This window comes from Falco punctatus (genome assembly GCF_963210335.1).
Source record: "Falco punctatus genome assembly, chromosome: 9".
Classification (NCBI taxonomy): Eukaryota; Metazoa; Chordata; class Aves; order Falconiformes; family Falconidae; genus Falco; species Falco punctatus.
In genome coordinates, this window is record NC_137589.1 from 52171465 (window position 1) to 52195455 (window position 23991).

At 44.3% G+C, this 23991-nt stretch overlaps 1 protein-coding gene across 2 annotated transcripts in view; it reads right to left on the reverse strand.

Moving 5' to 3' along the window:
• Positions 1–3405: 3405 nt before the first annotated feature.
• Positions 3406–23991, reverse strand: part of BRINP1 (BMP/retinoic acid inducible neural specific 1) — an 86415-nt gene continuing 65829 nt past the window's right edge. For both annotated transcript variants that reach the window (XM_080402357.1, XM_080402358.1), the window contains 4 exons: positions 23761–23866; positions 17122–17358; positions 11422–11644; positions 3406–5040 (listed from right to left, as the gene is read on the reverse strand). In XM_080402357.1, coding sequence (XP_080258483.1) covers positions 3900–5040; positions 11422–11644; positions 17122–17358; positions 23761–23866 — 1707 coding nt within the window. In that variant the 3' untranslated portion in view covers positions 3406–3899. The remainder of the gene's footprint in view (positions 5041–11421; positions 11645–17121; positions 17359–23760; positions 23867–23991) is intronic.

A 23991-nucleotide genomic window follows, 5' to 3' on the forward strand; every position in this document is an offset into this window, starting at 1 on the left:
ATTTCAAGTATGAATGTTCCTTTTATCATTAAACTCTATAACAATGCTCACTGGTCATGCAGTCTAGTGAATCTAGTTTTATGTGGGAAAGGATTCCCTGGGTCCCACCAAACTCGCCTGTATTAATTACCTTCCACTCTAGCCATAGCCTTGTAAAACATCTTTTTCTGACCAAGGGAGGACATAGACATAATTTCCTCAGGATCCCATTAACACCGCTGTAGCACTGGTGTGGCCTCTCTAGGGGGGGTCTGAACTACTTTTTGTCGAGACAGAAGTATGTCACATGCTGCCACATCTTCTACTGCCTGCAGAACAAGTACCCTAAAACAAAACTGTGGGATCTGGCTGTTACAGGCTCTTCACTTACCTGGGGGAGGGCTTGTAGGACTGAGCAGTCGTAGCAGAGCATGTGTCCTCTGATTTCTTTTCTAGCATCAGAAGTAGAGTATGGTCCAGGCCACATTTAATTGGGTTGTTTGGGTTTGGTTTTCCTTTTTCTCTCTGACATAAACTTTGAGCCCAAAATGGTGGCTGAGCTGCCAGATAGCTTCATTTTCCCCTACCCCGAAGGACAAGGGAATTTATTATTGACATTCTGGCTTCATTCCATCACAAAATTTCATCTAGCCACGTTGCAACGTGGCTCCAGATTGTTGTGTTGATGTGCCATCATACCCTGATGTCATGTTGCACAGTCAGGTACTCCCAAGGTAAGTTCCATATGGACAGCGTATCTATGCCAAACTTCCTTCCATCTCCCTACTCCAGTTTTCTACGCGCCAGCTCCACCGCCCCCAGCTCTGGTGGAAATGCTAGCTCGTGCTGGACAATGCCTCTCTGACTCCACAGCTGTCTGCCACTGCTGGGGTCTGAACTGGGCAGTGGTGATTTCACGTTCTGGTGGTGCCCAATGTCTTGCTTAAGGTGTGTGATGTTGCCCCTCCCTTGCTGAAGCCCCATAATACTGGGGACTGATCAGCCCAAGGCATCATTAAAGATACATGAGCAATTGATTTGATCCCTAACAGTCCCACAAATACAGGGCAAGATTTAGATAATGTGTTGCTACTTACCCATGAGATCTGAGATTTAATTGCAACTTCTTTGGCTTCTAGTCACTAGAGCTGGATACTTATCTCATAGGAAAGCAATTTATCGAATTAATTTCACTTTGTGTTAGCGCATTCGCTATTCCCAGCCATGAACAAATCCCGTCATTGAATGCAGACTGCATCTCAGGCTATAGGTTGCTTGCTCATAAGCAGTATTCAGTATTTTTAGAGCAATAACTATAGTTCTTTTCAGTGTCAGCTCTTCGGGTCATACATGTAAATTAAACAGTATATTTCTATTCCCTGCTTGGATGGATGTAACTGTCAGGAACATTATTTCCACTCATAATTACAAATTTGACATTCACTTCCCATGAATACTCTCTACTATTTGCTTAAAACTAACTTCCATGCATACTATTGCTGGTGAATTTTCTCTTATCGGAAAGCTGACACTGGAATGTCACAACTATAAAGAAACCTCTTTGAGTCTATAAGCACGAACCTCTACTACACAAAGCAAAGACCAATCATATGAAAAAGAAACAAGTGAAAAAAGTGGGTAAAGTAGGCAACCTTGCAACCTCCTGCATGGAGTGGCCAGTAGAGACAGAAAGAGATATCAGCGCAAATTGGGGAAAACACAATGTTCCTACCAACGGAAATTTATGGATGTCCCTAGAAATATCCTTGTTTAATTCACACAGATCTTCAGATGCATGCACTTCCCCACCTTTTGGAAGGCAGGGACCGAGGTTGCTTTTGTGACTAGGACTGCTTTTTGTTTTCTTACTAACTCCCAAGATAATACCTTTCCTGCCCTCAAATACTAGTTCAACAGGAGAGTTCAAGGAATGTATGTTTTCCTTAATTCTTTCTCAGGAAATTTGGATTAGCATCAACCAAAACCCCACAAATTCAACTAAACCTGAAACCAAACTTCATTGTCCAAGTCATATGAATAATACCACAACACATTTAGCTGTTTCCAGAACTGATGTTTCTCAGAAACTGAGCCAAAGTCTCCAAGTAAGGTCAAAATTTCTACGAGGCTGTTTTGAACTCAGATGAATCCACACACATCTCAAGCCACGTCTGAATCTTGGACTTTGTTTCAGGACTGTCTCTTCTCCTCAGGCCTGTTTTCCCTCAGGATACTCCACCAGCTCTAGAAGCCAGCAGGATGAGAGATTAATTTCTCCCTTCCAGGAAGGCAGAAATTCTAGTCTCTCACTAGCACTTCTCAGAATCAACTTCAACTTAAAACCAGTGAGATTAAGAGAAATACCACACTACTCACCTCCCACTGCGTTCAAAGCTCATCACCAAGCTCAGCTGATCCTACATTCATACACTCCATTCAATATATTACTTTTCTTTCAATCCAAACACAAGTGAACACACACTCCACAAAATTTTACCCAGCCTTTAGTTCTTTTAGTTATATTTTTGATAACTTAACTTTTTAGATTTAGCTCAATCCTTGCCATTTCAGGGTAGATTTGGTTGTTGTGCTCTTTCCTCCCACCTCTCACTCTTACTACTCTTGCAGATATTTTAATTACATTTTCTCATCTGTTTTCTGTTGGTGATGGTATTTTTGAGGGGGTTTTTGTTTGGTTTTTGGTGGTTTGTGGTTTTTTTGTCTACAAAGAAAGTGTAAGTGAAACAAGGACATTATTCACAGACACAGAAACATTAGGTAGTAAAAAGAATTTCCTTCCCCAAAGAACAAAAACAATATGTGTGCCCTTCAGTATCTCCAGGTTTCCTTGGAAATGTAGGTTCTTGCATTGTGCTTTGGATTTTGTGGCGATGAGGGTTTCCCAGTGCTACTGGAAAACCCAGAACCCAAAGCAAAAAAAACGAATTCAGGTTTGACTTTAAGTCTAGGTTTATCAAAGTGGCATATGATTTTGGCTTTCTTTGTTTTAGGGATTCTGTTGAAATACCTTAAAGATGAGTGACTCTGAAGATTTACAGGTGCTGCTCCTCAGGGGTTAAGCTCTGACATCACTGAAGGCAACAGCAGTCTGGTGCAGGACATGAACTCCAGGTCAACAATGCAGCCAAAGGGACCTGACATGTCCCATCCTTCAGCAAGTGCTGAGACTCTACCTCTGTGAAAAGTCTTCCAAGATGGAAATCCCAAAGTGAAGACACCTGAGACCTGCACCCACCCTCCACCTCCCATGTGTCTTCTCGCCAACAAGGCATTAGTTTTACACTCAAAGGACTGCCATCGCCTTCTGTCCTCCAGTAAAGCTCAGCACAGGCTGCGTGAATAACTCAACATAAAGCTGGCATAAATCTCAACAGAAGGAATATCTTTTATCTTTAACCATTTACTCCCACTATAGGAATAATGGTAGTTCTTTTACATTTACATATAACTCTTGTTTGTTTGTTTTGCTTTTGCTTTGTTTGTCTCTTTGTCTTGGCACCTGCATAGCAGAAACTTTACAGTTCATTACAGAAGTTTGTCCCTCTCTCTGCTCCTCCCTTCATTTACTCTGCTGCCCCTGAGGACTAGCAAGCAACACCCCAAGGTCAAGAGAATGTACGGTGTTACCCTTTTATGACGGATTATAGAAATAACAAACATGCCTGACAGTTTTATACAGCTGCTAGAACGGGTTTAGTTTTCAACAAATGAAGAATTTCCTCTTTTTTTTCTTTTTCGTATATTAATTACATTTTACAAATCTTGGTTTTCCCCCCTTTCTTTACTTTCCCCCCCACTTTTCTTTCTTTCTTTTTACTTTTTTCTCTTTTTTTTTTTTTCTCTTTTATTTTTTTACAGCAAAAGGATCAATCACCAACATGTCCATTGAAAAGTCCGGGTTAGCAGAGTTTGGCTGTCATCTGGTCCGACTGTTTGAGGATCTCGGTGTTGTACAGGTCTAGAGCATGGTTCACACGGATGATCTCGCTGTTGGTGAGTTTCAGGCGGTGCTTGAGCATACAAGAGAACAGATCCAGCTGGGGCTTCCCTGGGGCCACAGGAGGCGCCAGTCTATTGATTCGGTCCCGAATATCCAGCAGCAAGAGCATGACGGAGGAGGAAGAATAGAACTGCCCGCCTTGCGTGTATGACTGGTTGACCTGCTGCACGGCACTGCGCAGCAGGTCAGCGTTAAAACGCAGGCTGTAGCCATACACCTGCACATCCGAGATCTTGATGTAGAACTGACGCTTGGTGGGGTCAGAAAGGTCCACAGGCCCTTGGCCAGTCTCGTTACGCAGTAGGGAGGGCAGCCGAGTCCGGCTGCGTAGGTAGATGTGAACAGTCTCAAAAAAGGTTTTCCACCGGTTGCCCAGTAGCAGGGTCCAGTTGTAGCACTGGCTGTTTTGGAGGCGGATTTTCTCCCAGCGTGGGTAGCCGTACTCCCCAAAGGGCATGTTCCAACCCTCGGAGTGACTCCCACTGAACGGGTTGACGTAGACGAAGAACATAGGGTCCAGGCTGCTGTTGCGCATCTGGCAGATTCGCATGGAGATCCCGATCACCATGTGGATGAAGTCCATCCGGTTCTTGTTGCTCTTCAAGGTGAGGGACATGCGTTTGCGCCACCTGGGGTCAAAGAAGGTGTCCAGGCGGATCTCGTTGCTGATGAAAGTGGTGTGCACATACAGGCGAGAGTCCATTTTCTGCAGCAGGTACTTCAGCTCTAGGTCTTGGAAGTCCAAGTCTGTCTCAAAGCTGATGAACTGCTCACTCCGCTCTGAGTCTACGTTCTGAGGCTCGCAGCGACCCCTGTAAAGCTTATAGCCCTTGTTGCATGAGCCGCAGAGAGAGATGTTGGCAAGGCTGCACATGGCACAGCTGTTGTTGCCCCCAATGATGCAGGGGATGGGGCGCTGGCACAGGCTGGTGCCACCATGGCAAACGCAGCTCCGTTGGCTTTCCAGAAACGTCCCCCAGAACCCATTCTCATTACAGTAGAGCAGGGACTGGACCCGGGTAAGCCATTCCTGTATTGTCCTGCGGGTAGGAAGAAGAAATCATTAACATTTTAGAACCTCACAGTCCTTGGTGCTAGCATCTTACTAGAGCCGCAGTGTTTTCAGGGATATATCTGAGGCAGAGCTCTCAGAACATTGGTGCCCTGCCATGGCATCTGGCAGCTATTCCAGTCTATTTCTAGACTGGATCATTCATCTGCTGTTTACTCCTTTGGTGGAGAGCAATAGCCCTCTAAGAAATAGCTAGAAGTTAGAACTGATCATCTGAAAAGTGTCTCTCTTCACACTGCTCCAGGAGCTGAGACTGGCACAGTCTCCTGCCAAAGAACCCATCTGTGCCGCAGTAGCAAAGTTCAGCCACGGGGATGGAGCTGATAAAGCCCTGCCAGAGGCTGAGGTGCTATCAGGCACTGCAGGTCCCCATAACTCCTGGGCTAGCAGAAGAAAAGTCCTCTCCATGTCATTGGCAATTCCTCCCACTTTCCAAAAACAGACCCGTAATGGGATGAGGCAAAGCCAGCAGTAACCTCTGCTTACGGTACAGAGCTCAACAACAGCAGAAAAGAGGATGAAAGCCAGGGTGTGTAGAGACAAAGCTGCTAGAACAGCTTCTCCTTTAAAAAAAATCTGCTGCTAATTAACCACCTCTTAAAGCCTCTCCCCACAACAGGCAGCCACGCTTGCCCATTCCCAGGCCCCACCACTCCCATAATTGCTAGATCAGCGCCCTCACCTCCATGTCCTGCAGCCCTGGAATGACTCCTAATGAATGACACTGTAACCCACGTTTGCTTTTTGTATAAGGCACTTGCAATGTTGCCTTGCTGCCCCCCTCTCCCCACCACCCCGGGAAATCTCAGCACAGCGATTCCTTTCTCAGCAGCCTTCAGCAGAACGCCTTGTTCAGCCGCCTGCTCCCTCCCCTCCGCCTTCCCCCCAGCTAATGAATACTTCATTGTCTCCTCTGGGCAAAAAGTTCTTGGTAGCGCTGCAGTGAGAGGACTGGCTAATGACAAATTAGGATTCAGTCCCTGTAGAAAGGGAGGAGTGATTATGGACAGAGGCTCTCAGAGCTGGATTAGTGAAATTCATGGCACCTGCATCGCCTGACCTCCGAATAATCATTAAGCTGTAGGCTGTATCAAAGAAGGCATTAAATGATACAGCAGCAAAGAACAGCACGATGATTAGGGGGAGGGAGCGAGTGGAGGGATAAGAGTATAAAACAGGAAAAAAAGCACTGGAAGGAAAGAAATAATCAAGAAGCCGAAGCAGTAAGGGTAGGGGAAGAAAGGGGGGGGGGGGGGGGGGGGGAATAGGGTTGGAGAAAGGGGAAAACTGCAACAACAGCAACAACTGAAAGACAGAGGACCTATAGGAGTGAAAAGAAAGAGGAAGAAATTGAGTGAAAGGAATGAAAAAAAAAAAAGAGAGACAGAGCGAGGAAGAAGGACGTGCAATAGCAGGAAAATTCTGAAGCCTTGGATGTGGGAAGAGCCAATTTTTACATTCCTCCTGTGGTACAGGGCTACCAGGGTCTCTTTCCACTACTCAAAGCTAACAGGAGCTCTCCTGCTAGTGGAAAAGCCTGGCTGGGGAACCTGGGAGCAAGGCAGTGACCTCTCCACACATCTGCTGCAGAGGGAGATGGTGACAGCCCTGGTCCCCAGAAGAAGTGCACAGGGCTCCTGGTTTCTAGGACAGCTCTGCTTTGGTGTGGAGGGGACAGCACAGCGTGACTGCAAAACACATTACTGACAGCAACAAGAACTCTCAAAACCACCCGCTGGGGCCTGAGTCTCCCTTCTGCTGATAGGTGATTTTTTGCTCACTGTTTCAGCAATACAAATATTTTTTACCCCATCTGAAGCCTCACAGTTGGAAAGCCAGAAAAATGCATTTGAATTTAGCAAGGCACCCAGATTCCAAGCTTCAATCCCCCTAAGGTGTTGTGAACCCACCTCAATTCCTCCATGCACCCCTTTGAAATCTTTTGTTGCTTCTAACCACTAATCTAAGCATGAAGTTAAGAGATAATGAGCAAGTGGAGGATGAACTGAAAGCACAGCAACCCTCCAATGCATGCACACTGGCTGCCTGGGTTCACTGGGCTGGGGGAATTGCTAAGAGAAGTGCAAGATTCCTGCATGCTGCCTCTTCCCATGGCCAGGCTTGGTGACAATGATGAACATCAGAGGCTGCTTTGAAGGAAATACCTCCTGCAGCCCCAAGCTTTGTTCCTAGGTCCCACTCCTGCTGGAATTTCTACCAAGAGGAGAAGCCTAGCAGCACAAAGCAAATGAAGAGCTGAAGCAGCAGGCTGGTGGCAGACAGATGGTAAATGCCCAGCTCCATCCTGTACCCTCTCAGCATCCCTACCCCTGTCCACGAGGTAAAGACAGTATTTCCCCGATTCCCACAGCTGTCACTGTGATCACATTTACTGCTTTTTTGTGGGGCTGGGCTTTCAGATGAGGCACTAATGGCTGCTCATATGACTAAAGGTGGTTTCTCAGGTGGGTTTGATGAGGTATTCGGCACTGTCAGAGGTGTGCCTGTGTGCACATAGGGCCACTGCTTCCAATAGCCTGTATCGGTGCATGGGCACACAGCAGCTGAACGGCTGCCATGGACAGATCACAATTCCAGCTCCATGCAAGGCAGCGGGACTCTCCCGATTTCCTCACACGCTCACTCATGCACAGGATTCCCAGTGTATTTGTGCAGTGCTGCCTTACTGCTTTACACAGTTTTACATGTTGATAATGCCATTGAGTTCATGGGTCCAGGACTGCCCAGATACACATCAGGGAACACAACAAAAACTAGGGTCAGATGGCCATGTCCTGTCTGTCTTAGGAAAAAAAAAAAGGCATCGTTCCAACCTTCTCTTATACTAGCAGTCAGCACAGCAAAACGAGAAAGGATTCTCAGCTGACATCTTGTAATCGAAGCTAGTAATTTTCCTGTTCCCCAGATCAACTTTGTGGAGGACGGATGGGAGGAGTTCAGGAGAAAGAGGGTTGGTTGGGTTTTTTTGGTGTGTGTGTATATGTCTTAGCATTCAGCAAAGACACAAGTAGGACAAAAAAAAAAAAAAAAAATCATGCTACCCACCATCTGCTGATGGCAGCAATAAAGGACATAATTAAATGAAAATGCAGAATCCAGGGCAGAGCTGGGCATCAGCTACAAACATGACAATGGGAAGTGTGATGGAGTGAGAGAGAGGAAAAGCGGTATAAATTAATCGATTTTGTCTTGCAACTGGGACAGGATAAGAATATGTGCAGGACCAGTCACAGCCCTTCAGCTGTCAGGAGGTAACTTAAAACACAGAGCTATGATGGCTCAGAGGCCTGCAAGAACCACCAAGAACTGTCAGGGCAGAAGGAAGCTGAAAAGAGCCACTGCTTAAAGGCTGAAAGCCAGTAGCAGAGTGGTGATTGGTTTTCAATTTAATTATTTTCTTTTTCATTAAGGAGTCATCAGTTTATCTTTCTCCCTTTTAATATCATTGCAAAAGTTATTTTGCCTCACATTTGCTACCTCTGCTAGTTCAAAGTATAAAGTACTAGAACATGTGAAATTAAAAAAAAGGAAGCTATGTCTTTGAAGGTCACTGTCAAGTAGTTTTACGTTCAACTTTAATATCTTACATTCCAAAACTAAAATGAAAAAAAAATTGCATCCAGGCAAAGCTGTGAGCGAGAGCTATTTTGCAGTGTTTTCTTGCTGTTGCTGGTTGGAGACATGCAGTCCCCTGGTGGTGCTGGGAGCTGGGAGCCAGGTGATCACGCAGAGCTCTTTCGCCATTTAAAACCTATCTGTTGTGACAAAAAACCATGTTTTGCAGGACAGTGTCAGGCTTTCAGATCAGAAGCGGAGGTCATGTTATACAGAAAGGTTATGAATAATTTTCTTTTTTCCTGACTTGTCCTTCAGGATTAATCAGGTCTGGGGAGGGGAAGAGGCTGATGGGTGTCTCTTGAGACAAAGACTCAGCTTTGTTGTAGATGGGATCTTAGCTAAGTGTTAGAAAACCAAACCAAAACCAAAAACTAAATAAACCAAAAAACAAAAAACCAAAACACCAAACCCCTGATCCAGTAGGACAGGTTGTTTTGGTTGGTTGGTTGGTTGGTTGGTTGGTTGTTTTTTTAATTGCAAGTAAAAAGGTAGGGATTTATCAAGTTTTCCTTTGAAAAATCATCTTTCTCTTTCCAGCCAGCACTGGCTGCTGTGGAGATACTTTGGGGCTTTCTGTATGGAACAGTGAAGTAAAAAAATGCTATTTTTATTCTCAGCAGCTGTGAGATGTATTCTTAACTAATGACAATTTGGCTGGAGCCCAGAACATGTATCAGCTCCTCTCTCCTTTGGATATTATTTATATTTTACATTTTACAGTTTTAAAATGCAACTATAAGTACTCATTCAACATTGACACTGTAACAACTGAGGAGTGGTTTCTTTTTTAAACCAACAAACTTGCCTGCAAAGAGCTCTTTTTTAAGCAAAAGCAGTGCAGAGCAAATACATGTGCGTATATATATCTCCTTAGCTATTGCAAAAGGTCATGGAGAATCAGTCTAATTGCTGAAATCCTTACTCTTCCTTTCCTTTGGAAACGCCACCTCTTCCTTTCCCTGAGGACAATCAACAGCAATCCTATTTCTTTTTCTCACATTGCTTTTGAATATATAATGCAGGCTTACTATTGCCTGTATTAAAGAGAAAGAGAGGCTTGCTCTTAACAGGACCTTTCCATCCTTTCAAAGCCACTGGCTTGCTCGATAAGCGTCTGTCGTTCTGTACAGCAACAATTAGAAAATTAGAGTATTTCCAAGCTCTGTGAAAAAAAAAGATGACATGCATACCTCTTCCACTACATATCTGTCTACCAAGCTGCTCCCCTGCCTAGCTACAAATGCAGAATGACAAATAAGAAAAGAAATTATAATATGCCTGGTGGTGTTGACTTAAACAAATCAAGCACATCAGTCAGTTAAAACTCCAGCTGCCATCATCCATTTCGTCCTTCTTCCTCCAGATTTTATAGTATTAGTTGGAGGCGCCCTTTCTGCGTGGCTGACTTTTTAAAATAGAAGAGAAATGCTAAAGACATATTTATCTGAATGCTTTGCAGCAGCATGGTTGGCTGGATATTTGCTTGCTGCTGCTTCACTTTGTTGTCATGGCACAACTCAAAATACTGCCTGGACATGCTGGTGACTCCACCACCACTTGGCTTGTATATAGCAGCTCAGCCAATTGGCAGGAATGGGCCAGTTTTAGGAAGTTCTCCAAAGACTTTTTTCATAATCTCTTAAACTTAATAGATATTTCTCTTCATCCCTAGTAAGTCCATCAAGACTTTCTCCAGAAATATGAGATTTCTTGGTAATTAGAGATGTTAACCCCTGGAAGAGTTTGCCAAGCTGCACAGTGATGAAATGAAAACTTTGTGTGTTTAGCAGTCAGGGGACTGGATGATAACAAGAGACAGCAGTCAACCAGTTAATGTTCTCTCGACACTGAATAATTAGGAAAAGAAGGAGGTGAGAAAACATTCCTCTACAAATATTAACTTGGCCTGACCCTTCCAAAAGAAACATGGAAGAAAAAGCACTTGGACTCATTTTTTCCCCCAAGATTTTCAGTGTTACTTCACTTCAGACAACGTAGAAAGAAATAGCAAGAGCTGTTTGTTAAAATCCACGGATCCAAGTCTCCAAAAATGATTGGATGGAAACTTAAACACAGCTATAGGTCAGTGCTGAAAGGGGCCAGCAGGAGGTGACTGTTAGATATCCACAGCTGTGCAACTGTAATGGAAAATCTACTCTCTCCACCTGTAACAACATTGCTGAGCTTCTGGCCAGGGCAGGACTGCAGGTTTACTCTGCAGTTTGTAGAAGTGATGGAATCTACTCCCAATCGAAACTAAAGCTTCTCTCTCACTCTAGCTACACTCATTGTGGAACACAACTCAAAAAGGGGCTGAAGCATCTTGTGCTCCATATGTCCACTTTAACAACAAATGGAGGCCTAAAGCTTGGCGGTGGTATATGAGGCAAAATCGCTTAAAAAGCAGCTTAGCCTGCTTGGCTGTCTGATGGCAGCTCTGAAATATTCCTGTAGAACACTGCAGAATAAGCCACTGCCCTTCACCTGGGTAGGTAAGACCACGCAGAAGGATGCAAATATGCTTAGGTGTGTGGTAATGGTTACTTACATCTCCAGAAATTCCAACCCACTCCCAGACTTTACCACTTTCCCCCAAAGCTCCGTGTTAGCAACCCTGTATCCAAGCACTTAGGCTGCTAGGTTTAGCCCCGGCTCAGGTCCATCAGCTACCTGCCACACCACAGCCATCCCCAAGGAAGGATGAAGGTACCTTTCTCTGGGCAGCTGGTGGTTAGGATTGTGCCGACACCGGACACTGAGGCCAAAGAGTTTGCGGGCAGTGCGCTGGATCTTCTGGCGCTGGGCTTCCAGGGAGCTCTGCAGCAGCTTGTAGCGGTTCTGCAGATCCCAGTCGTTCCCCCAGTGCTGGTGGATGCTCCCAATGGTCAGGAAGTGGTTGCTAGGTAGCCTTTTCATGAAGGATTTAAACTCATCTGAAACACACAAAAATGTGGAGAAATACAGAGGTTTCTGAACTACAACCAAGTTCCAAAGCTTGTCACTAGCAGGATGGAGAAACAGCAATGATGTATGAGCCATCAGTGCTCTGCTAAAGGAAGGTGATGCCCATTAACTCACTGGTCTGCCAGTCTGCCCAGGAAGCCCACTGATTCCAGGGCTGCTGCTGCTCCCACAGGGGAAATGAAAGCCAGAGAGTACGAGGGTGAAACAACACAGTTAATGTGTACAGGGTGAAGTAAAAAAGAGAAGCAAATTCCCTAGAGCACAGGATTACAGTCTGGGGGTTATGAACAAAAAGCAAGGCGTTGTAATCATTGTCAGTTAAAGAGTTCTCATTTAAATTGTTTTTCATCTGCTCCTAAAATGTCATTTGTTGTTGAAGTCAAATCACTTTGGCTGTGTTGTTAAAAAAAAAAAAAAAAAAAAAAAAAGCCTTAAAAAATCCCCAGAGGAAGGGTTTGGGTTGTGTTAAAATGTCCAGTTTTCTCATTTTTAAGCAGAGCATTCTGATCCTTTTTTTCTCATTTAACTTCATGAACATTTGAAGTTAAATGGGTTGCTTTATGTAACAATGAAAATAAAATAGTTTGCAAGGCTAAGGTCAGAACAAAATGTGTCAGTTTTAGCCAAAAGAAAATTCTAATTGATCCAAAAATACGTTGTTAAATGTTGTTTTGTAATCACTTTATTTCCATTTGATTTTGTTTGATAATGAAAAAAGCATTATGTAGGCTTTGTTTGAGGGTTTTTTTTCATGACAAAAGAAAAAAATCTGATACTGTTTCTGTTTACGATCACCCCTTTCTTCCTAATTTAGAAGTATAGTTTGCTTAGACTCTGATTACCAGGCTGGGACATCCTCATATGGAAAAAACAGATGGTTCCCATTTGTCAGTAGAAAATAACTCAATTTTTGATACCAGTAAACTGGCTTTGACACACTGAGACACACGAGGAGTGGGCCAACAAAAAGCCTATAAAATGCAATAAAGAAAAGAACAAAGTTCTGCACCAGGAGAGAACCACCACACACGTCAGTACAGGCTTGGAAACAACCAGTTGAACAACAGCTGCTGGAAAGGTCCTGGGGTTATGGTGGGCACCATGCTGAAGGTGGGTCAGCACTATGTTCTGACTGGGAACAACACAAACTGCATACTGGGCTAAATCCAGGAGGTTGGGGAAGTTTCTCTTCCCCTCTACTTGGCACTACTGAGGCTGCACCTGTCTTTCTCTGCCAACTTTAGGGTCACCCAATTAAAGAGAAGTGTTGAGAAACTGAGGAGGGCACAGCTGAGGGCTACCTAGGTGGTCAAGGCCCTGGAGCACAAGTCCTGCAGGGTCAGGTGGAGGAAGCCGCACTTGTTTAATCTGGTGGAGCTGCCAAGGGGCAATCTAATTACAGTTTACCACTGTTTAAAAGGTACTTAAGATACGAAGGAGAGAAACTCCTCTTGTTAGACACATATGATATAATAAGGAGTAATAGACAGTTTGCAGCTTGAGAAGTTCAAATGGCTTATTGAAAAACCTCTTTACTTGGCAGTGATGCAGCACTGGAACATGCTGCCCAGAGATGCAGCAGAACCCCTTATTTTAGACTCTGCCAGACGAAGCCATGGCTGACCTGACCTGCTGCTGCTGGTGGTCCTGCTTCTGGGGGGAGGCTGGATAGAGCCCTGCCATAAACCCCACAAAGCAGCCAACATGAAATGCGGCCCTCTTTTCCTGTAAGCTATCTACATTATTTTTCTTCTTTTCTGAATCCTTTTTTAAAATTCCTTCATCCCATTTTCAGAAGGGAAAGAGGACAATAGCCAGGAAAAAAAAAGTAAAAAATGAAAGCTGGTAAAGGATGGTATCTTTTCAAAAAAAGTAATAATCCATAGAATTATTGAAGAAAATCAGACCAGATAATTTACAACCTATCATAAAAAGCTTATGGATATTTGCATAACAGATTTCCTATTATCCAGCAACTTGCAGTTCATGCTCAACTGCCTACCACAGAACATCTATGCATTAGTCAGTACCATCATTGCATAGATGGTAAATGGATGTTCACATCCTACTCATCACATGGTGAAACTGAGCACCTAATAAAAATAATTTTCATCATTGCACTATCAAGATCCATGGGACATCTGCTTGTCTCCTTTCTTCACCAAAGATAACAGAGGTGTGGTTTTTTTTTTTAATCATCTCTCAGGTTTTCACTCTATTTGTAATGTTGCTTTCAGTGCCCTTCTCCTCCCCAAAAATGATTCTCTCTTGTTCAGTGGTCCTCTGAAACTATCATCACATATAATTGCTTCTGTTGACCATGCTGATTACTCCTGGTACCTTTCAGCAGTAAAAGCCTTGCATTTGCTTCCCACCCCTTATAAATCAATTTCCTCAAAAGCCTGTTTGTGCAAAAGACCAAGATCTTTTCCTTTTGATGATGAATGTGCTACATTTTTCATAGAGACGAGTAAAGGAGAAATTTCAGTGCAGTGTGCACATTTTGATACTGCAGTGCAACATTGGGAGAAAAACAAATTAGCAAAGAAATCCAGCAAAATAAAAGTTGAATGAGGTTGTTCTAAAAAAGGGGGGGGGGGGGGGGGGTGAAAAAAGAAAATACTTTCCCAAAAGAATAGATTCTTCATTATTTCTTTATATTTATTTATAACTGTCCCTGGAGGCCCCAGCCAAGGCTATGGCTGCATTGTGCTAAGTCTTGTACCCTTCTGGGAATAATTCATTCTTAACCCTGAGAATTTCCAATTAACTAAGAAATCTGTTTACATTTGGTTTTATTTCATTCATCTGCACAATGTCGACGATGGCTGGGACTACATCCCCCATAATGCAACGTGGCCTCTCTTTTTGCCGAGTCACCCAGTCCCTGCAGGCAGTCCCATGGCAATGACACATCATCGCAGGTGGCAGGGGGCAGAGGTCCAGCCTCTGGAGAAGGATGGTGGCATTTCAGTGAAATGGCCGTGTCAAACATCTCTTTCAAGTATGAAACTTTCATTTTTCCAGTGCTTGTCTTTTCAGTTAAAAAAAATAAAATAAAATCACATTTTTGTCAGAAAGCAATAGCACTGCAAAAAAAGCCCAAACCCCATGACTTTTAATCAAAGTGCTGTTTTAAAACCCAGAATCACAGTTCCGATGCAGAATTTTTTGGCCAGCCATACTAAAATGCCAAGAATGAGGCAGTGTTATTTTTCTCAATTTACACATGAGCGATGGAGCACAGGACTAAGAGAGCTCCTGAGCTGATTTACAGCAGCAGCAGTTCACTGCAGCCTCCTTGACTTTGAAGATACTATCCCAAACCACACCAAGTCTTGATTTGTCCCACATGATTTTTTCAAATTAGCATAGGAATCCAACACACGTCAGAGCCAGAATACAGAACTTTCAAGCTATCAGCAGCTTCCTGTGGAAATGGTATTTGCTTTCAGTGCACTCATGTGCCTTTCAGCCTACTTTATTGGAAAAGTCTTCAGATTTCATTAGAGATTTCTTTTCTGCTGTTCATAATGAAGAAAATCCTCTCGTTATTGGGAATATTTATTAAAACAAAAAAGCAAAATACTAATGCTACAGTCTTTTGTGACAGCAACTTTCATCTCAAAGGATAAGTTCACGCATGATGCAACAAAGTGATGAATGAGATGCAGCAGCTTTAAACATAAAGATAATCACTCCGTCTAGCCCTGAAAAGCCTCCAGTCCTGGGTGGAATATGGCTATAGCACAACAGAGAATTGCACTGCAATGTGTCATTTTAACATGGCAAATGAAAAAACACCTTCCCCTGTTGAAATCTCAAGGGGAGGGAGACCGAATATAATTATCTACCACAGTCTTTGCTTAGATTGAGTGCAACAAGTACAGAATGTAACAGTAAAGCAATCACTGTTGGACTGTAATTCCTCTCTCTCCATAGGGCTCTCACCTTCTAAGTGTCTGGGTTAGATCCCCTGGGAGTGTAAAGGGGTTTGATGAATGGTGGCCAACATGTGGCTCTTGAGCATCTTGTATGAAGATCCTGTACCGCAACCAGCAACGTATAACTAATGGCAGAGCTGTGCAGGCAAGCACTACCAGTAACCCTAATTTGTGTAGTACTGATCTAGCAGAAGCTTCTAGTATCCGCACTTCTGATTTGCCCTAGTGCACCCACCCCGTCCGTGAATCTATAGAAACCCCCAGAAAACCACTGACCTCTTCAGCTAGTGACTTACTTCTGGAACAGCCCCAGCCTTGCAGCTTCCCCTAGTGTACGTATATGGGGGGACCTTGTCAATATGGTCATCAGCCCTGGGCTATTAACTACTACTCTGACTTTGCTCAGTTGAGCACCAAGTTGACCGCAGGAGATGGACATAAGAATATGTGCAACAGCAGACATGCCAGCAGGATTCGCATATCAAAGTATGAAGCAGTCCTCAACAGCCTATCAAGAAAACAACACAGGCCGCTTTGTTCCAGCCACTCAAGGGATTAAGGTGACCTTCAACATGAAGAAAGAAATTGCTGCCGGGAAGACTTCTGAAGAAGAATTCTTCAGTGCCTTGGATGAAACTAGATGGTCCCTTCCTCATAGTTTTCTTTCCTAACACAGAGACCTGGACAGTTATGACCATAAACGTTAAAGAAAATGTGTGGGGAAGTAACTGGCTAACACTAAAAGATGAGAGTCAGGACAGGGGTAAGCTCTCGATGAAGTTCAGCATAGTGCCCATGGGGCTTCGGGGCATGCAGACTGCTTGCCAAAGGAAAGGGTGTGACTGCACCGATACTGTTGCTCTCTTTCCTACCTCCAGCCCTTGAGAGTGCCTATCACGCAAGTGCTACCGCACAGCTACTATGGGTGCTGCCCAGCATCAACGTGGAACAAACTCCACTGATACCTCCAGCCTCAGACTGGTAGGAAGTGGAGAGAAAAGCAAAACGTTCACACCAGCAAGCATCGGCACCATAGGAGAGGGAAGTCGTTTTCCCTTCTCCTCTCTATCTCAAATGAGGTGTCATCTGGCCTGTGCTCTCGCTCTGTGAATTGCCTTTCACCAAAGCAGAATAAATCATTCATGCAAATCTGAAAAGCAATTTCTGCATCATTCATATTGTGGAAGTTTCTCTGTAGAACTATTAAAGAGGGATTCTGAGCCGGGTTGCTATGAAAAATCAGGTTTTTAAGCAAACAAATCCTTCCATAGAAAATATCCCGTTACACACAGAATTACATGTGGCATGTGTTTTTGTCTGTATCTGAAACAGAAAAAAAAAGATACTCCCTCAAGACTAAGATCACATTTTTGGGTTCAATAGCCTCTATTTTTTATCCAAACTGGAGCACTATACTGAGGGAAGAAGAGATTCTTACCTGGTATAATGTGACATGTTTTGTTTGAAATAAATCAATTGGAAAATGTGTTTTGTTTGGTTACCTGAATTCTCCAGATCTTTATAGGCTTCTGTCCAGGTCTTGGCCATGTTTGCTAGGGTGTACTCCATGATCTGGATGTCAGTGATGGGGCAGTTGCACTGCGGGAACTCCTCCGCACACTGGCAGCCGCACTGGCTGTTCCGGCAGATGTACTCCCCCTCGCCGTTGCACATGATGTAACTCAAGGCAGACTGGACAAACTTCTCTTGTAAATACTGAGGAAAGATGATCTGGAGACCTGGCATAGAAACAAGAGGCAGAGAAGGGGGTGGGGGAAACAAGAAAAGATGTCATTTCAGGTATCTGTTCTTTTCAAAACCTGTTTCATCAACAGCTTGGGAAAGTGATGCTGAGGAATTAAAAGCTGCTGGGGTATTTCTATTGGAGCTGTCATGAGTAAAGAAGGTGAGCTACAAATTGTGTGCCTCCAGTGCAACTAGTGAGGTAGCTGAGAGCAGAACCCACCTGCTCTGTGAGGGAAAGGTGACAAGTAACACCCCCTCCACAACATCCAGTGTACCCCCTTCATCCCAGTCCTGGATTCCAGTACAGCACAAAGCAGCTGAAGCCAAAGCCTCCCTTGTTCCCGGGTTAGGACTGGTTTTACACTTCACAACCGAGCGCTAGTTCAGAAGTGATGAGCGTTACGCTGTTCTGATCTATTTGAGAGAGACTAAATAGGTTTGGTACCACAGAAACATGGAAACCACACACTGAAAGAGAAAAGGAAACAGAAGAAAGGAAAATAATACAAGGAGGGATTTATAAAAGACCCTTGCAGAGTTAAGTGCCCAGTTCCCATGGTATAAATACAGGAGTTGGGTACCCGAGCCTTTTCAGCTCTCTCCCTGCTAGGAAGGCTACTTGCCAAATCCTATAAAAGTGCAAATGGATTTAGTGCCAATGATTTCAGTGGTGCTCTGAAGATTTACATTAGCTGAGAGATCTATCCCCATGTCTCTTTCTCCATAGCAAGTGTTTGCGTATCCATCCATCTGTGCAGGCGTACGCTTGCTCGGGTACCAGAGAACACGATAACAGTTTAAGTGTTTGCCTTGCGCACAGTGTACGTGTTTTTCCAACCTGTCCTTCTCCAGCCCCCATCTCCTGTCCCCCTGCAGATGTCCCTGAGGGTTCACAGATGTTTTCTTCTACCTGGTGAGTCCTGCTTGTCAAACTCAGTCAGCGTCTGCGGTGCACGAGGCAGAGACAACAATAACTCCGAGCGAGCCTTTTGCGGGAAGCCTGGCCCGCTCGCCTTCCTCATAAAAGGCCCAAGGATTTTGGAGTGGCAGATAAAGGAGTTTATGGCTCGAACAGCAGCACTGAACTCCAACATAATGAAGGCATGCAGGTCAATTACCCATCTGTTTGTGTTTCTATTGCCTTGAATTACTGTATCCGCGCCTGACAGCTCATTGGAGTGGAATGAAAATAAGACAATAATTCAGAGGATGACAGTGTGCAGGAAGGGCAAGCAGGGCTGTGACTCCTTACAGGAGTTCAGGCCCATCTCAGTGATGGGTCACGTCCACCTCAGACAAGAGAAGAGTGGTGGGCAGTGACCCTGGCACCCCCATTACCCTTTTGCTTTTGGTTCCACTGAGAGATCTCAGTTTTGACAAGGTCCCTCTGGAAGACCAAGTCTGGGGGGATCAGGAGGGTGTTGAAGGCACAGAGACCTCTGGTTCCTCTCCCTGCTGCTATTGCCAGGGCACAGTCTCCACAAGCACCATGCCTGCTGGCATTGAGCTGCCCCACTGTCTGACCCAACTGGCAGCCGAGCACGGAGCAGCGGCAGCCGCCGGGCAGGATGAACCCAGAGCAACCTTGAGCTGGAGAAGACGTCTGTGGCACTTGCCCAAGGAAGGATGTCAAGCCTGGCATTTGGAGGCACTGTGCCTGCACAGATCCTGCTGCCTTTTCTGTGGTGCTGTTGTGGGGAAGAGAGGGAACATGCAAGGGGCTGGCCACAGCCTACCGCACCCCAGTGAACCTCAAAAGTGGTCTAAGGCTGATTATCATTTTGAGACCCATCTGGTCTTTCCTGAGATGTTTCTCAACAAGCACCTTAGCTTTCTTCCCATTGTCTTCAGGAAGGACTGAACTTCAGTCTCTTTTAGGGATTGATCTGAAGCAACCACCAGAGGGACAGTTCCTTTTTGAACCTTCGCACTGACAGGGATGGTCCCACCTGCCCGGCTCCAAGACTTTCCTTCAGGATGGAAACAAAGTGCAGTGCTATTGGAGAACCAAGATCTACAAAGGGGGCTTGGAGGGCCTGAAGGCTGCTGTACTCACTGAGCCTGCAAGCTCACAGGAGAGGGGCCCTGGGCTTCTTGATGTGCATTGACCCCGTTTATTCATGGCCCAAGTCCCGTGAATAAATCTTTCCACTCTGTGCTTCATGAAGAAGCAACCTGACCTGGCCTCACCCTTTGAATGTGAGGCCCAAATGACCACAGGCTCTTCAGCTCACCATAGTTTCTCTTCCAGTTTTAACGTGGGTAACAGCACCAACAAGCTGTCTGGTCCCAGCTACAAATGACACCAGCTTCAGAGATTTTTTTTTTTTTTCCTCTGGAAGGAATAGGGGTAAAAAAAGCAACTAAAGTTTCAGGGAAAGCACCTCCCATTGCAAAGGACGTGCATTGTGTATGTCAATACATGCAGAAACATGAATACCCTGTAATCTCCAAAACATAACACCGTCCCATCCTACCCTGCAGAGTTCCTCATGTGGAGGTTCACTTTTTGCCCATAAAACTTGTGGTTTCTAAAAAAAACCACCACCATTTCCAGGATATCCTCTTCTAAGAAATAACCTCATGTTTAAGAGGTAGTCAGAACCTCTGTACATTTAGCACCAATTCAACAAAACACTTACAGAAATACTTAAGTTTAACCAGGTGAGCAGTTCTGCTGGAATCCATAGAGTTAATTGCAGCATTTAACAAGCAGCACATATTCAAATATGTGCTTAGACCAGGAACACTAGTGACACAAATCCAGCTACCCATCAAAACATGAGTGTGCATACTCCAAATGCAAAGCTCTAACTTAAAAACTGCAAACATTCTGTAGGGATTACAGGCAACTCAGATCTTCCAGCTAGGAATTTCCTTGTGGAAGAAATCATTACAGGGTGTACATATATATATATATATATATATATATATAAAAGTAATAGGATTACTGAAATACAGCCATGCCTGCTCTCACATTTGTACCTTGACATATATAAATCCCCACACATTTATCATCATACCCAGACAAGGGCAAATTCATACCAGTATTTTCGGGTTTGCATTGAACACCCTTGTGAGCAGATGTTGGCAAGATGTTGTACAGGTACTGGGCTAGCAGCATCTCAGTCCTGGTACCCTTCCCATTCATGTGTAGTTCCATACCATGCCCAGTAACTAGATATTACTGAAATTGAGTTGATTACAGCTGCCAGTAAAGCACAGGTGTGATTAATCGTTTAAGGTAATCTTGACAAAGATGAGGTTGCAAGAAGGCCATATTGGTTGAGACCACTGTTCTAAGCGCACAAGGAATGGGCTTATCCTCCACAGCAGCCTCAGTAGCTGATAATAGATGCAGAAGGTAGGTTTGCTAGTGGCAAGTGTTAGGGAGAATATCTTAGTTTTGAAGGTAACTTATTGATCGGAAGGAGGAATTCTGCCAGTCTGTAAAGCATAAAGTTCCTCTTTAAAAATTCAGAGCAACACTGATTTGGTATTGGTTTGTCTTAGCTAACTACAGGCAGAATGTGAAGTTTCTGACAAGGGAACACGTCCTTAATTCACCCAGAAAAACTATTAGAGAGATGTTTGGCTTCGGACTGTATATAAAAAGCTTCCTGCATTAAAAGAGGTAAATTTCCCCAGCTCTAAATTAGAGCTATTTGAGACATTTTCCATAGAAGAGTTCTCTGTTGAAAATGCAGTTTCATTGAAGCATTTTGTGAGAGCGTGTTGACTCCAAAAGCACTTTTGACAGGGAAAGGTCTAAATGTATTTTTCATACTCCCTCATTTTGTTTCACTGAAAAGATGAAATGTTTTGTATTGTCATCACTGCTCTGCCCACCTTGGCAAAGACTTTAACATTAATTGTACTGTAAATTTAACAGTCTATTACCGTATTTGGTGTAATAAACTACCTATGCAATATTTCCTGGTTTTATATCACAGTGTTTAGAATAGCACAGAAGGATTTTACCCTATTGAAATAGTGCCACGTTGCAATATTAACATACGCTGCCCAAGAGGATGTGTCTCTGCAATTTTAATTTCCCAGAACTTTTCAAAATGATGCTTTTTTTCACTCAGATTTTCAAATTTCAGCCTAGGACACTTTTCTAGGGAACACGTTCCCATTTCCCACCAGACTGCTGAGGAGCTGTTAGCACCTTCCCCTCCCATGCTTTGGCTTACTCCTTTTCCAGGCAGCACAGGCAGCTCATGCATCAGCCACACCAGAGGTGGAGGCAGGTGAAGGGATGGTTTCATGCTGGTTGCAGGGACAGGAGGATGCAAAGCACAAATAAATGCAGTCACCTGTGAGATCCCAGCCCACAGCAGGATCTCCCCCAGCCCCGTGCGGGCTGGTCCCCCCAGCTTTGTGCACAGCCCTCCCCATGCACAGGACAGGGAACCTGTCCCCAGATAGTGCTATTTAAAAGGCAAACCTTCTGAGCTACTGCGATTAATATACCTGTGTATACACCCGAATGAAGGCATCTGACACAGATGAACGTGCGTGCTGGATCCACATGCATACTGGTTTATAAATTAGTGATGCTCTTCCATCCATTTAACCACAGGTGCAGAACCAGATACTGCACATGCATCCAGGTCCTTCCCTAAATCTCCAGGCTGGCTGACCTTCCCAAACCCTACATGCAGACATGAATATGTAGCTTAGCTCTGGGTCCAGCCATTGCATCTCCTAGAGGGCAAGTTTTGGAAGCACAACTCTCAGGGCTGGGCTGCAGCAAGTTCAGAAATAGAATTTCTCCCTGTCATGAAGAAGCTGCTCGTTTATAGAGCCAGAGTGACATGAAGGTAGTAACGTGGATTTCTGTCAGCAGCTCATGCTCAGCTGCTAATCAGATCAGGGGAGACTTGGTCACGATCCATTACCTGCAGCCCTATGACTAATTCCTAATGAGGCCTCTCAGAGCAGAGGAAGGTTCCTGGGTAATTATCCCAAGAACTGCACTCCAGATTAGGCAGAAAGCTCAGGTGTAGCTTTAAAGGTCACTTTGTTCTATTAGGAAGAGCCTTACCTTGCTCCCTTCCCTCGCTGTCTCTCTTGGCTTGGGTCTGTCCTCTCTGTGCTGGGTTATGCTATGAAGCTCCATGAGACCCATGTGTGGTTGACCCCAAAGGTCCTCTGTCTGTTCCCATCAGAAATCACAGCCTCACTCACCTTACATCCCACCTCTCTCCTAAACTTGCACTCTTCCTCCACCTCTTTCCCCCTCCCTGGCATCTTGCTCTTTCTCTTATCTTGTAGGATCAGATAGCCAATAGAGATCTATTGATTTACCTACTTACCAGTTTGTCTGCTATAAACCAAGCTGTATGCTTATTTAGCTGTTTACCTAGTTATCTGGTGTGTCATCCTTGGGTTTTCATTACCAGCAGCCATAATCACAGTATATAAAAAAGCCTCAAATTGTGTGTTGTTAATTAGGTAATAACCTGAACTCAGTGATTTAGATAATCACTGGAATAGTGAAGACAACCTGCCTATTATTTTTAAAGGCAAATAATAACAACAATAATAATATCCACAACATGACTCAGTAAATGAAACCCAGTTTCTGTGAACCCAAGATTAAAACAGCACTTGCCAAATTATACTCAAAGCGGAAGATGTAATGTAGCCCATTCATCTGAAAAATTAAAATTTGTGCAAGTACAAGGATTCCAGAAATAAAACCATCTGGGCAAATGAGCAGTTAAATCCAACATTTCCTTATTTTGTCAAAAACTTGGGAATAACCTTAGTAAATTACACGCCCAGTGAATTTCCTCCTTGTACTGAAGTTGACTTCTTGCTAACCGGCATGTATTTATTTATTAATTCAGTCATGACCTCTATCTGTTGACTTCTGGACTAGTTCCCCAACTGGGACTGAAGCCATGGCTTCTAGCATCTAAATAAAACCTTTGTGACTTTTCCCAAAGATTACCGTCATTACAGAATCCCAAAAGCTGATCTGCAAACCTCTTACGCAAAACAGCAGTTTGGGAGGGACAGAGACGTGGATGGAATATCCCTACAATATTAATGGAAAAGGCCACATTTATGTATATTGATATATGTATAATACACAGAAGTCCATGAAAATTCAATGGCAGAGGGCACCCAGACACCTCACTGGGGTCCAAGTCTGCAGTCTTTTGCACCTTTAGCTCAGTCCCTTGTCAAGCCCTGGCTCTGCTGCGCTGAGCATCGTATGAAGCCACCAGAAGCCATCAGTCCTGCTTCAGTGAGCTTACAGCAAAGGTGGTGATCGCAGCAAACAGAGGATGGAAGCAGGCTAGAATAAAGGGCACCCCTCTCTCATTTCATCCCCCCACTCCATGCCCTGTATGTCCAGCTCCCCCGTTCCTGTGCCCTACCTTGCAGGTGGAGTTTGCTCTCAGTGCTTTGCAGAAGGACAGAACTCACAGAGTCCAGATTGTCGTAGCTGTTACAGCCCAGGGGGCCGGTACGAGTTTCTGTTACCTGTGGAGGATGGAGAAAACAGAGTGTCCCCTTTGATTGCAGCACCATGTCTTCCCCAGGCAGTTTCAGACCTTGTAATATGATGACTGCTTGTCACCAGCTGATGCAATCCAAAATGCATCTTC